The 15,345-nt window shown below is 33.3% G+C and overlaps 1 protein-coding gene across 4 annotated transcripts; it reads right to left on the bottom strand.

Moving 5' to 3' along the window:
• Positions 1–4,595: 4,595 nt before the first annotated feature.
• LOC132636556 (3-hydroxyisobutyryl-CoA hydrolase-like protein 5) lies at positions 4,596–11,135 on the bottom strand. Of its 4 annotated transcripts, none has more exons than XM_060353475.1 (16): positions 11,048–11,135; positions 10,245–10,312; positions 10,067–10,150; positions 9,098–9,166; positions 8,872–8,935; positions 8,632–8,705; positions 8,443–8,526; positions 7,854–7,938; positions 7,663–7,748; positions 7,279–7,400; positions 7,139–7,199; positions 6,953–7,051; positions 5,911–6,012; positions 5,784–5,825; positions 5,114–5,220; positions 4,596–4,989 (listed from the first exon to the last, which is right to left on the bottom strand). In XM_060353475.1, exons 2-16 carry the CDS (start codon positions 10,275–10,277, stop codon positions 4,947–4,949), a joined length of 1,155 nt encoding a protein of 384 aa, XP_060209458.1. In that variant the 5' UTR covers positions 10,278–10,312; positions 11,048–11,135; the 3' UTR covers positions 4,596–4,946. The 4 variants fall into 4 exon arrangements, with proteins under 4 accessions (XP_060209458.1, XP_060209459.1, XP_060209457.1 ...); XM_060353476.1 differs by having other exon boundaries at positions 11,044–11,101; XM_060353474.1 differs by having other exon boundaries at positions 10,984–11,071.
• Positions 11,136–15,345: the final 4,210 nt, after the last annotated feature.

Below are 15,345 nucleotides of genomic sequence, written 5' to 3'. Positions count from 1 at the left end.
GTGTCATAGTTTGACGAGGCATGAAGTTTAAGAAATGAAGAAAAACTTTTGAATTTTTGTGATCCTAAATTAGAAAATTTTGTGATTATAAACACGTACGATATTTGAATTGTCAATTTATTAAATTTTAAGAGAGACTCTTTTTGGGACTGGCCAAAAAAAAAAAGTAAGACACTTGAGGGAGAGAATATATATTTACAATTATAATTTATACCATCTTTTCTTTCTTATTGTTCCATTTTTGGAATCCGCTAACAATAAAATCACTTTAAAAGTCCTTATTTACAGCAAATGTTCTTCTTTAATCACGAACAAGATCAAAGTTGATGAATAGTCGCTCTTAATGCCTTTCCCGTTCTGTATTATTTTATCTTCTCTAAACTTTGGTTGCAAGTACCAGCATAATGAGACAACTTTGTTAGTTGTTTATTTTTCTATTTCACAATCTTTACCCTGTTAAAACCAACAAATTGACTAACGTCTATATTTAATTGCCTAATAATACAAAAAACAAGCCATCAATCCATGTAATTACAATTCTTAGCATATTCTTAATAATTTCACAAATTGAGGTGACACATCGATGGGGATAGAGATGGAGAGAGAGAGAGGGGTTACATGGGATTGGGAATCATGAGGTGGAGGTTATGGCAAAAGTTAAAAATAATTTATAAGAGCATTCAAAAACAAACTCAAGAACGTGTGATATTATAAGATTCGAAGATCGTGACGGAGTCAGGAATTTGAAAAAAAAGGTTCTAAGAAATACAAGAATGTAATACCTGAAATTCGAAGATAAGTCAAGAATGTGTACTAAAGGATTCTAAAATGCAAGATTGTGGTACCTAAAATTCGAAGATAGAGATGGAGTCAGGAATTTGAACGGGAGGATAAAAACAATGCAAGAATGTGATACTTAATATTTGAAGATAGTGACAAAGTCTGAAGTTTGAACTAAAAGACTCTAAAATGCAAGGATATTTCACACATGAGATTTGAACTTGTGTAATTTTTGAGCCACCTTTGGCGCTATACTAGCATATTCCTTTATGTAAGAGGAATTTAATGATTTAAGTATATATAAAAGAAATTATTTTTGAAACCTATTGTGTCATGGTAGGCCAAAAATAGTGGCATCGAGTGTTTTAATCGCGGATGTCGTGCGTGCTCGACCGTCAACCTCCGAACTTGATCCCCATCAATTTTGTTTGACTTTTACTCAGACTTCAAAGTCGTATTTGATCCTTTTTAGCTCCACATCATTCCAAGTGCTCAAATTCATGTCCTACACATGAACACACATATTAGGCATAAAGTACACATATTCGAACTAACACAAGTAAAGTGTACAAAATATGATGAGGAATTTAACTAAAAACATGAATTTCTAGCTGCCCCTTGTGTGTGTTTGGAGGGGTGGGGGTGGAGGGGGGGTGGGTATGGTGAGTAGAATGGACTCCAATTTTCACACCTTTGTGAGTTAGTGTAGAATAAACATCATTTTCAGCTTCTTTTGGTAAATACCCATTTTTCTCCTTCTTTCAACTAGTGTATCATATATCAACTCCTTCAAAATCCTTCATATATATTAATCCTCTTATGATCCCTTCGTTATAAGCAAAGAAGAATAAGTGCAAACTTCGTTTATTTCTAAGTATCCAAAAGTAATACTCTCCTAGTTCCTTGTTCTAGGCAACATGGGGGAAAAAGTCATGATGAGAAGTCAAGCTAATTCCAAGAAACACCACAACAAGTTGATAAAATTGTTGAAACCCAAAGTATATATTGCTGACTCTTGTAACTTCAAGAATCTTGTTCAACAACTTACTGGCAATGGTTCAAATATTAGTCCAATAATTTCATCCCCACCACCACCTAAAGAAAATAGCCAAGAAGTAACTATAGATTCATCATCAGAAGGAAGCCAAGAACAAATGGATTTTTCTGAAGAATATAAGAGAATTGAGTCATGGCTATTGGAGAATGTTATGGAGTCTTGATATTCTGATTTTAATTATAACTATCTGGGGTATGACCATGTGCCATTGGTTCAAGAACAATTAGTGTCTCTATATGATTGTGATTATGATTTATCCAATCTTTTGTGATAATGATGGCCCAAGATCTATCTCGTGTTTGGTACTGCATGGTTTCCAAATCATTCTCTTGAAGCTCATCCTCTTCATCATAAATGATCCGATTTCCCTGAAATGACCTCATCCCTATAAAGGTCTCATGTGCATATTTAGTTCCTTTTATATCTAGCTATATGTATAGAAACTGTACATGATTTTCTTGTTTCCTTTTTCTCCTCTCTGTTTTCCTCCTCTTTGGCCAAAGTAAATAGATAAAGATAGTTCAGTGTAAAGTGATCATCCATGGTATACATTTTTTTTATATAAAAGATACACAATTGTTGTATTTATCATATGTTCATGAATTTAAAGTCTATTTTGCTCATATGCATGCCTGCAATTGTAGTGCAAATATTTTAATGGTTAAATCTTAATTTGAAACATTCCAGGCTAATTTGTTTGCTAGTCACGTCATAACATTTCTTTTGTCATATTATGTCTTAAGGATTTTACCAACTTATATATGATCAAACAATGAAATAATTGTTACTGAGGAAGACGTCGAAATCCCACATAAATTAATCTCTAAGGTCTTATACAATTTTATGTTGGATGATTTCGACCGGATATTTATACTGCGATATAATTCCCTAGTCTTTCTTAAATTATTGTTATGTTACCCAGACTGTCGTATATGTACTTACTGTTTAATTTCATTGTTTAGCCTCCCATCAAGTAGCAGTATGAAGAAGATATGGATAGTACTCCTTTAGAGTTAGATCTTGATGGGGATATTGCAATTATTTTACTTAGTTGATCATGATGTTGTTGAACAATACTTGTGTTTTTATTGCAATAAAATCATTAATAGATTACTTTTTTGTAACAAAAGAGTTGCTCTACTTTGAAGTAATTAAAGTTATGACCATTTTAATGAAATTATGGTCGGCATTAAAAACTTCTAGCTAGGTACTAGAGGTCTCTGTCATCAAGTTTACTTGCTGTAGGAGTTGTGCTAGCATAAAAAACTTATGCTAATTGCTAGGCACTATTGTTATCAAGTATGAATTCTTGGAGAAGTTGAGTTAGGCATAAACAAATTTTAATGTTCAATACAAGTTTCACCTGATTAGGGATTGGCTTTATGTATAATTAGTGAAATGATCCATGTTAGGTGGTGTGTATTTTTGTATAAAGATGGGCAATGTTTGAATTTATCATATCTTTGTGAACTTTAAGTTGATTTTGCTCATAGACACTCTTGTATTTGTACTATAGCTATCTTGTTAAAATTTCAATCTGACATTCCAAAGTTTTGGGGTTATGACTTGTAACACATGCCTATGTGCTCTCACACTTATATATACCCCTTCATTCATCTGCACAGGAAAAGAGCTAAGCCCAAAAGTCACTGAGCTCTGACACGAATGACGAAACTCCCTTTGTGTAATATAGTGCAACATCTATTTACAGGGCAGAAGTAATAAGTTTGGGAGGCATGTGTATTCTCCGCATTGCCCTGTTTAGATCAGACTGAGCCACGTAGAGTTAAGGGGTATCAACTGAATCCTCTTTAGGAAAAATTACACTCCATAAATAAGACAAAAATATTTGTTTTGGGTTACATGTAAGTTACTGAATGTCTAACGAAATTTTAGTGCAGTGACAAAGGGAGTTCAAAAATTGCTTTAGGTCAATAGGTTCAAATCTCAAGTGTAACATTCTAATACCTGAAATCCTCTAGTAAAAAGAAATTGACATTGTCCTCTGGCATAGTTTTTTTTTTTTTTTTTTTTTTTTTCCCCTCCCATTTTAGGAGGATTTATAGTGTTTCTTAAACTTTGTGCTTAGTCAAACAGTGCCTCATAAATTGAAACACAGGGGATACTATTATTCGACATATGTTCTCACTATATTACACTGAAACCACACATATGTTCTCACATATGTCCTCTGGCATAGTAGTAGTAGAAAAGATTTACTATAAATTTACGTCATTCTTTACGGACAATTAATATAAGTAAATTTGTTGTATATCAGTATATGACGTACGTTTTTACACTTCATCTGGTGTCAAGTAAATGCTACTTTACATATACTCCATTCCCGTTCTAATTTATGTGGCCCATTTTTCTTTTGTCTTTCACAAAAAGAGTATCACCTTTCTATAATTAGAAATTACTTAAACTTTAATATTCCCCTTTTACCCTCAATGAAATAATTTATAGCCAAAAAAATGTTAAAGGTTTGTTTTACACAAATTACAAAATTTTATTTTATTTCTTAAACTTTGTGCTTAGTCAAACAGTGCCTCATAAATTGAAACACAGGGGATACTATTATTCGACATATGTTCTCACTATATTACACTGAAACCACACACGCAAAAGTATAAACTACATATATCCAAACAAAGTTCTCACAGCTTGAATATGAATAAGCTTATAACACTTTAAAAAATAGAAATATAACAACAGAACAAAAATCCTTCTCTTTGGGAAAGGAAAATAGAAACATAAATAAGCCAAAACCATTATTAAAATGTAAACAAGACAGAACAGAACAATTTCTTCAGAGAATCGAGTTGATTGATTATTGCCATAAGCCTATAACATCAGTAGATAATTTTGGTTCAAGAGCATGCTAAAATAGATAATTTTGGTTCAAGAGTATGCTAAAATAGCAAGGACTATAAAAGCAATGCCCAATGCTGTTAAACTGACGCTATGTTGCCTGGAATCTCCAAAACAGCTGCAGCAATCGTGTCGGATCCTCAAAAAATGCATTACTTTTGAAGGATCGGGCATGCATCCGGCAACAATTTTGAAGAGACCGAGCGACATAGAATTTACTGACGTGTACTTTGGTTTCTCACTGATGACAGTATGCTGAATCCTCGTATTTTCCAGTCCACCTGTTGATCAGATCATGTGCAACAAAGAAGTTAATCACCAGTCTTTTTTTTTTTTTTTTCATATATTCCTTAAGCAAGAAAAATTGTATAAACGGTATGCAAATCAAAATTGCACCGTTCATACCTGTACTGTTCATTTTCTGAAACCTTGAGCTCCAAATCTTCTTCAAATGGCTCAAAGACGAGGTTGACTCGCTCGTCCTCAAGCTTTTCAAGAGTTGGAGGGTCCCACTGAGGATGATTGCAGGTATGTAATAATGTTCCCAAGGCGGGAAGGGGCCAAAGAGAGAGCAGAGTTAGTATAAGGATTTCAATGAGACTTCTGTTAGAAAAATAGGAAAATATAATCGAAGAAGAAATCGCTTTTGAGGCGTATTAAAATTGACTTTCCTTAAAGAGATATTGATGCCCATATACGGATTGGGGAAAATAAAAACAACTCTCTTCAAAAGATACACTTCACGAAGGAAAGCTTTGTTTAAAGAGTAAGAAAAGTGGCTATTCTGAATAGTAATCTTGTTTCATGAACGGACATGTCTAATTAAATAAGTTTTAAATAAAACCTGAAAAATACCTAGGCTCAACTATTAGGTGCCAAGTCTCGATTAAATCCATTATATAAATCATCAATAAAATGCTCTAATTTCCCAAAATTTAGTAATGCAACATACTCACAAACACAAGATGTCCCCGAAAATAAGTTTTTTTTTTTTTTTGTTGTGTGTGTGTGTGTGTGAGTGAGAGAGAGAGAGAGAGAGAAGAGGAGGGGGGGGGGGGGGGGGGGGGGATCATACCTTTGGAGAGTTATCCTTGTCAATAGTAAGAGCCCTGATACCCTTCATAAAATGAGACACAATGAAAATTAGAGTCGGGAGGATTAAGTATGCGTAAAACTGAGCAGCAATTCAGTGGTAATATTACCTCATAGACATCACCAGATATTCTCGTTCTTAGAATATTTATTGTTATTCTAAATTCCTTCTTCAAACATCCAGACAACGTTTGCTTCCTCCCCTCCCGAATCTGAAAATATTAGAACACATATAAAACAGATGCAGAGTATACAGCACGAGAGAAGACAAGAAGAATGCGAGTAAACGTGCCAATTTTAATTGATAAACCAAAAAGAGAGTTAATATTGTTTATGCAACTCATTTTGACCAAACGAATTAGGAAAGTAACATGCCTAGGAATTTAAAAACCCGTCAAATGGCTTGGCGTTTGCATCAAACGATCTTGGTTAATGCACAACTTAAGCATAATTGCCCCTTTTACACATTGATTAATTAGTTCAGCACGTTAATGCACATGACTGGAAAAACTCAGACAAATGTACAACTAATGTAACATTTTCGCCATATCCTTCAAAACAAATTGTCTACAACTTATTAGGAGTTGTAGCACAAAAGCCAGTCTCACAATACACTTATGTTGCTCGACTCTTGAAAGTTACTGTCAGGTGTGTGTCGGATCCTCCAAAATCTTGCATATTTGGAGGATCCGACACGGGTGCATAAACATTGTTGAAGGGTCCGAGAAACCTAGCAATATCAGGAAGTGGAATGAGCATAGTCTGCTCCACCAGAATTCAAATGAAACAGCATTGTGTTTGTCCTAATTCACAGTTAGGAGCTATTTTGCATGAGTTTGATGTCTTGGTTTCTTTACATTGAGGACAAGTTTGAAGAAAATAAAATATTTCAGAACTAGAGAAACTGAGAGCTGCTGCACTTACAAAGTTACAAAGGTAACATGACCATTTCGGTGGTCTACTCTATGATAGCCTATAAGGACTCAGCCAAAAAAATAGATGTACCATCACCATAACAAAAAATGTATATGTATCTGTGATTTAACATATTCCACCTCAGAATGTCCAAGGGTTGGAAAGACAAAAGGGAAGAAAATGGGGATTGTGCACAATAATGGCTGCTTTTGTAGGAATAATAAAGGAGGAACTAACCGATCTTAGAGTAACTTTTAGACCTGTTGGAGATGATCTTTTTAGGCCTTTAAGCACCGGCATAATCCAACTATTTCCTTCTTTGCCTGCCTCAGCTTCCTGAAAAGAAAGTAACCATCAAATTGTTTATATTACATCTCTCACAAATCATCATGTGCACAATAATGCAATGAAGAATTGTCTTACGAATGAGCTAATAATCTCTGCAACAGAATCCTTGGAGAAGCACTCTTCGATTATTGACTGCCTGCATGTGAGTTAATATGTGTTACACTTGATATCCTCAAGGAAAGATTATCGAGGGTGTTAATTAAGACAAATATTACTTTTTCAAGATGCTTTCTTCATCAATCTGAACATCTGTCGAGAACTCCTTGATTGCACATCCCACAGCAGCCTCGTCGCCAGTGTTTAAGCTTAATAAGTGCTTCTCGAGCTCAGGCAGTTTCTGACATTTTAAATACAAAATAGAGTTGATATGTCTCCAAACTCGGTCAAAGAAGAGAAAATACAATCTTAAGACATTTCCATTTTGATATTGTTTAGAAACACTCTATTCTGATGATCATCTGGATATTCCAATTAAAACATATGCCTGGTCTATTACGTGTACATGGTTTAAGGGAAATAAAGTGTTTTCTCATCCATGAAATAAAATCTTGCATTATGATTTGTGTTTGGAATAAGAGAAATTTTTCCATTGGACTAACCTCCAAAGGTACAAAATGTGTTGCAAGTCCAACAGCAACTAATTCTTCACCGTTCAGCCTCGCTCCTGTTAAAGCCAAGTATTCCCCTACATAAACAGTAAATGTATCACGAATCCTCCCTTGGTTTCTTCAAATGACATAAATAACATAAAGAGAAACTTCATTGTCCCAAATTCTGTTTTAAAGCTTACCCAGTCTACCAGGAAGCCGAGAAAGTATGTATGAGAAACTACAGTCCGTGTGGAAGCCTATACTTGCTTCAGGTGTGGCAAAAACCTATAAAATGAGAGTAAGATTCAATAAAGCCATTACTTGAAGAAATAAACGAAAACGGAAAAGGGTAAAAAATGCCCTTAACGCATTGGAAATGGCTTAAATTTGCTAATACTGCATCATAATTGCCCTTAACGTCAATTTTCGGATTAAAAACGTCCCTCCTTTTAACTGAATTATGAGATGGCACGTGTGGGGCTTTAATAAAATAGGTGGCCTAATTTATTTGTCCATGTGGACCCAACCATAAATAACCCAACCCATCTAGCTTCTTGAAAATTGTTTCCTTGTTTAAGAAAAACGTGCTGAGTAATACTGTTAGTGGGTTTTAGATTGAGGATTAACCCAAAACAACTAGAAATCATTTGAGTTCAGCAATGGTGGAGTCGACTTCACTAGGCTAGAAATCATCGTGTTCAGCAACCAACAAACTTCAAATGAAAACAACTCACCAGTTATAACTAGTCTATATTTATAACAATATGCAGTAGATATATTTGTACGAACCGTCTTTTCAGTCACAACAGAGAACTTCATCGGAGCCATTAAAGATGCACCTCCACCCATTGAGATTCCATGAACAATAGCAACCTGTACAGCGCAAAAAAGGAAAGTTGCAGATAAGTTTTCTGAATCAATACGCTCTCTTTTCTATTTCAATATAAAGAATTTCAGAAGAGCATCGGGAAATTGTACCGTGGTTTTTTTATATGTATGAATGTGATTGCAAAGCCAATACATTCGATATACAACTTCGAGGCAGGAATCCTCTGTGAAATAAAAGTTCCAAATGGAAGTCAACAAATGGTAATTCAATACCGTGTCAGACCCTCCAAATGTAGTGATCCGACACACAGCCGGTGGCACTTTTTTAAGAGTCCGAGCAACATAGGTCTAAAGTAAACAACTGAACTTTTTTCTGTTACAAAGTATTACTTGAGTTCCTGCCATCATAGAACATTTTCAAGTCCCCACCAGCAGAAAAAGCCCGGCCAGCACCCTGTTCATTTTAGGAAAATAAATAACAAGATTAGCATTTCACAGCCCTTAAGCTCAATCATTTGTTAGCAGTATCTATTATGCTTATTTTATACTAGAAATGACCAGAATTTAAGAAACAAAATAATTTGAAAATTTTGGAGAGCAGGAAGAGTTCACCAACCTTGATGATAACAAGTTTTGCATTCTCATCTTTCTCCCACTTCTCGAGATTTGCTGCCAGCAATTTTACCTACTTATAAGAAATTAAAAGTTTAAGTTCAATGCACCGACGATGTAAAAGATCTTTACATAATCATGCCACTAATAAGGTACTTAATTAAAAGTAGATCTATATGATATGTATTAGGGGCAATAGCTTTTTGGTTCCTCCATTATTGCTAAATTTTTATTTTAGTCCTTGTAATATACGACTAAGCATATTTAGCCTTCAATAGTGTGCATCTTTTATCCCTATGATCATGAATGTCCATAAGTTCACCATAAGTGTTCCACCACTTAATTACTCGTGATTTCTGTTAAGCTTGTATTATTACTTCATATTTGACGGTAATATAGCTCTAAAAATAGTCCAACATAACATATTTCCTATATAAAGTGATCAAAACACACATTACAAGTACTTGAAGGTTAGAAATGTACTTTGTCAAATACTACAAGGACTAAAATCAGAATTTATCAATAACTAGTGGACCAAGGCTGCTATTACCCCTATGTATTAATTGGTAGCCTGGTAAAAATAGTTCTCCAACTAACAGGTTATCATAGGTTAAAATCTTTACACTATCACTACATATAATTTAAATCCAACAAAAAGTTGTATGCAATTAGAAATAGATCATTTCAAGAATTATTAACTTGCGTAAATGATACTTCCTCTGTTTTAATTTGTTTGTCTTACTTTCCTTTTTATTCCATTTAAAAGAGAATGTCTCTTACCTTTTTTGACAACTCTTTAATTTCAACTTTTCACGTGGCATATCTAAAAAGTAAAACCACAAGATTAAAGGGCATTACATTTTACATATCTTTAGTTTAAAACCACAAGATTCGCAAGTCCTATTTATTTTCTTAAACTCTCTGTCAAGTCAAAACCAGACAAACAAATAAAATTCTAATTTTTCAACATTACCACTTTGGATGAAATGACATTCAACTGTTTCGGGCGATTTAAAGTCACCACTCTAGCATTTCCAAGTTCTTCATCCAAAACAACCTGATGAACAATCAAAGAATTCAAGATCCACAAGCAAAATTTAACATGTAAACAAACTTAACTTTACAATCCTTTAATTAAAATTTTAACTTACCTCTTCATCAGGGTTTACTATTTCTTGAGCCATAATTAATCAAACAGCTACACTCCAAAAACAACAACCTTTACAAGAAAAGCAAAATTTCAAACAAGATACCTTAAAATCTTAAACAAAAATCATACAATTTGTGGGTGCAAAAGAAAAAAAAAATCTCTCAGATAAATAAATGGTGACAGGCAAAGACAGAGTCAAGATATGAAGCTTATGAATTCGAGATTTTAGTCCTACTGGTTTTGAAGTAATAATTTATTATGTGATAACTTTTGGATATCAAGATTAAAACAAGCCTTTTTTTTACCGTTACTTTTTCATATATCTTTTAAATATTGTGATTTGTCAATCATTATGAATTGCAGCTTTTCGCAGTTCCCCATATGTTACAAAAACAAAAAGTGAAGATTACATCTCTGAATTCACGATCAAAATTAAACTATTTTTCTATCAAAATCCGAACTGTGCCATGTAAATTGGGACAAAAAGAATACATATTAAATACAACAACAACAACCCAGTGAAATTCCACATCTTGGGGTATGGGGAGAATACATATTAAATGAAATTCTTAAAACAAATACAGAATTTGAATAAAAATTACTGACAGCTGATCAAGAAGACAAAGTTGAAGAACTAACTTGGAACTTAATAGGTATATCACTAACTTACAGTTACAGTAAGAAGTTGAAATGAGTTAAAAAAAAAAATGAAAAGAAGGGTGGGATTTTTTGTTACTCACAAAGCAAATTGGAATGATAAAAGTGACTTGCAATTGCAACAAAGAAGAGCAACATTATACCTACCATTACACCTTTTATTATGAAGAAGAAGTGACTGTGGTAGTTGTGGTGTGGTTGTTGTGTGATTTCTTTCCCATTTGTTTGGTGACATCTTACCTACCACTACCCCCTTTAAATTATTTTTTTGTGAAATTCATTTATGTAAGAAAGATAGTTATATATTATTAGAGATAGGTCAAAAATACATCATAACTATCATTTTTTATTTAGTTTTATATCTAAATTATTATAAAATTGAGAAAATTGTCTAAGCTATCACTATCTAATTTTCAAAATACACCTGAACTAAATGTGTGAACTCACTCTCGAAAAGACTAGTGAAGCTGAAATTTTCAAAAAAATTATCCACATGGCATAAGTAATGCTATAGTGGCACCTGCATGGAAAATTTGGATTTAAAAAAAAAACATGAAAAAAAATTGTAAAATAATATTAAAAATTTTAGAAAATAAAAAAAATGATTTAAAAAATGGAAAAGTTGATTTTTTTTAAAATGTGAAAAATAAATAATCAATTTTTTTAAAATAATAACTTTTCCATTTTTTAAACAATTTTTTTAATTTTCTATAATTTTTGATATTTTTTTACAAATATTATTTTTCAGTTTGTTTTTTTAAAACAAATAGTTTTTATTTAATTTCCATGTAGGTGCCATTGTGACATTATTTATTCACGTGAACAACACTTGGCAGCATTTTTATATAAAATGGAGAATGTAGATCCCATGTCATTCAAGTATAATTTGAGGTGTGTTTTGCAAACTAGATAGTGATAATTTAGGTAGTTTTCTCAACCTTCTGATAGTTTAGATATGAAATTAAAAAAAAAGTGATAGTTGAGGTGTGTTTTTATCCTTATCTCTTTTTTTTATAAAATTCATTTATGTACACTTTATGAGAAAGATAGTTATATATTATTATAATAATGTACCTTGCTGATCCATATATATATATATATATGTATATATATATATTAATATAATAATATATATAATATAATATTTATATAATGTTATTTACACTTATCCGTACATTTGAATCGCTAATAGCAGGTTATTTACTACATTTTGAAATTTGAAGTTATCAAATTAGGATTGCTATAATGTTTTTTTAAGTAATTTTAACCTAATAATGTAAAAGTAAACTCTTTTCTCTTTGGACTTCACTATTTTCAAAGTCGGGTGGCGCTAGAAGTCTGAATACGATTTTGACTGAACTTAACAGCTTTTAATAAAATTTACTAAATATATCTAAATATTACATTTAGATTCCAATTATTATCATTTGGAATCGTCGTTTTAAAATACCAAATTTCTAAAATTGAAATTCTGGCTCCACCTCTATTAAAATACTTTAACTACTTTGCTTTGAATTTTCTAGAAATTATCTGTTCCTACCAACCCTGTTTTGAATTTTGTGGGGTAGCTGATAATTCGCGGTCAAATGATACCGCAATACTACAGCTAGCAACCAACCAAAACCTTATTTATCATCTTTAGACTATCTCACTGGACGACAAAAAAATAAACATGTTACCACATTTTTTGGAAAAAAAATAAACATGTTAACACATTTCTTTTTTCTTTATAGAATGGATTTTATTTAGCTACCAATGTCAGGACGGAACACTATTAGATCATTTCTTTCAGGATGTAGCAGTAATTTTCTTTCAAAACGTAGCATAATGTGTATAAATTGATATATTGTATACACAGTATGCATACACGTACAAGAATTATTTCAACAACAGAAAAGGGTCAAATATACCCCTCGTTATACTTTAAGATCAAATATACCCCTACCGTTCTACTTTGGGCACAAATATACCCCTCCGCCGTTAAAGTTGACCAAGGTAGAGTCCAATCACACGTGGCATTAATATTTTAGTGAATTAAAAACCAGGTGGCACGCCAGAAACCCATTTTACCCCTCCTGCTCTCTCAATTTCGTCCACCGCTCTCTCCTCTCTCCCAGATCAGCAGTTCAGAACCCCTCCTATCAATGGTTTTGTTATTGCTCAAAGAACTCTGGTCACATAAACCGATTTTTGAAAACCCGACCAGACCCATGAGGAAAATCGGGATCGAAACCCAAACGGTTTCTTAGGGAAATTAATACCCTTTTTGGTAACTCTTAGTCCAGAAAAAGTTGTTCTTGAAATTGAAAGTTCTTGCCAAGATAGCAGCAATGGTGACAAAAACCCTAAAAAGAAAAGTAGAATTTTAGCTAAAACCCCAATAAGTCAACAACAAAAACCATTGCTGAAAGAACTGCGGTCGCTTCTAATGTATTTCAATTAACTTCAATTGACGTTTAGATTTAATGCATTTGGTTCTTTTATTTAGTTTTAGTTGCGTTTAAAATAATCTCTGTGTAGATAAGTGTTACACCCTAGAAAATTTCGTGTTCCTAAGGCTGCAGACGGCTTAATGTGAGCTCAAGGAGGAGCAAATATTACAAGTATAATAATGAAATTCTACTGTATTAGCATGAGGATAGCATGAGTATGATATTTGGAATTCGTACAATATGATTGGAATGATACGTTAAAAGATATATAGCCCTCGTAACCGTAAGCTGAGGTGGGGCCCACATGATGGGTTTTTTTATAAAGGACATATGAAAGGTTATATGAACGGTATATGTGAAGTTAAACACAGCTCAAGAAGGACCCTTGAGCCAAATCCAAGTGTAAGCCTTCCAAAAAGATGCTTTTAAGTTCGTTTTCGGGTGATCTGACTTCGGGAGGCCATAACCCCATCATTATTTGTGAATTTGGGAAAACCACAAATATGAAAGTTGTAGATAATTGAATTATCTTTCCAACCATAGGTCGTGGGCCTTCACACGACATAGGGATAAAAAGTTATAAACGTTTTAATGCAGCAAGGTCAAGCTGGGCAGTGGGCTCCGCCCAACCCGACTCAAGGTCGGTGGGAACCGACCCAAGACCCATATATAAGGGCTAAATGCATATAAATTCACTCATTTTACAAATCAAGCAGTATACAAACTTTTAGAGAGAGAGGAGAGTTAGAAAGAGAAAGTGGAGAATCGAGCAAGTTCGAGGCCCCGAATCCCCAGGCTCGTGAAGGATAAAGTGTAGTACGAGTTGTTGTCGTCGTTTTAAGCTAATTATTGGGCTTGAGGGATGATATTTCATGATTGATCTGCTGGTAAGGTATGTATAAGGTTCCTCTTATGTTATTAATGTGTTTATTTAGAGTTTTAACGGATTAGAACGGAAGAAATAATGTTAAAAGCTTGTTTGGCATTTTTGGGAGGTTTATGAAAGTGGGGCTGTTTCAGTGGAGTTAAATGGATGGAAATATCTGAGTTATGATGTATATTGATTGTCGATATTGTTGTTTGACGTTGTTGCTGATAATTTAGCTGAATTGGATTTTCGGGTTTGTCCAGTTTATAAAGGAAATGCTGTCGAAATTCCGTTAGAAATAGAGATAAGTTTAAGGGATTGATTTTAAGGATATATATTGGATGGATTTTTGCAGTAAATTAAGTATATTGTTGTGTTTTTGAGATTTATTTGTTGTTGGGCTGTTGTGGTGATATATCGAATTGGGAGATACTAATGATATAGAGGAGATGCCGCCCGTTTCGTTTTAGAATTAAGTTATCAATTAATGTATATGATATACGAAAGCCTTCTTAAGTCCCGTGCATATTCTTACGATTATAGGTTTGGCATACTAATTGTGAAAAATTCGTGATTAAGTTGAGTTCCTTGGACTACGTAAGGTATGTAAGGCAAACCTTTCTTCCTTTGGCATGATTCTGTTGTTATTCATTCTATATGTTCCTCGTGATGGCTTATTGATATTGTACTCCTATTCTGTTCCAAAAGGAACACCCATAAGGTGCCAAGTTGAGTTGTGTATATGGTTTTACTAACGATTTCGAGGAAATTAGTTTTATATTAAAGGAAACATAAAGTTTGATTTTCAAAACCACTCCGAAGGGAGTGCGAGATTTTACTACTTCATTTCATTTACGATTTATGTTAACATTCCATAATATCATCCTTTTGTATTGATATGATCATTTATTCTTTGGGTAGGGCAATAAGATGAAATTGAGTAGAATATAAGTAGTAAGAATTTCATAACAATTCTACCCTCAACCTAGAAGTATGTCCTCCTAAGTCTAGTGAGATATAAATTTGATAACTTCTTATAAAGACTAAGGCTAATAACTGGATTGTGATGAATTGATTAGTTACTTATGATATAAATTGAAATTGATATTTGTGGATTGAGTTTGTGTTGATATGATGGTGATATT

The sequence above is a fragment of the Lycium barbarum genome, chromosome 4 (genome assembly GCF_019175385.1).
Source record: "Lycium barbarum isolate Lr01 chromosome 4, ASM1917538v2, whole genome shotgun sequence".
Classification (NCBI taxonomy): Eukaryota; Viridiplantae; Streptophyta; class Magnoliopsida; order Solanales; family Solanaceae; genus Lycium; species Lycium barbarum.
The sequence above is the reverse complement of the archived record's forward strand: the minus strand, read 5'-3'. Positions and strand labels throughout refer to the sequence as shown.

What these genes read in the sequence shown, in the direction of transcription:
- LOC132636556 (XM_060353475.1), bottom strand. Translation starts at nt 10,277, where the DNA reads ATGGCTCAAGAAATAGTAAACCCTGATGAAGAG. An exon ending in TAGTAAACCCTGATGAAGAG is followed by an intron (nt 10,151 to 10,244) that starts GTAAGTTAAAAT and finishes ATTGTTCATCAG; the next exon opens with GTTGTTTTGGATGAAGAACT. An exon ending in TCGGCTTCCTGGTAGACTGG is followed by an intron (nt 7,749 to 7,853) that starts GTAAGCTTTAAA and finishes CTGTTTATGTAG; the next exon opens with GGGAATACTTGGCTTTAACA.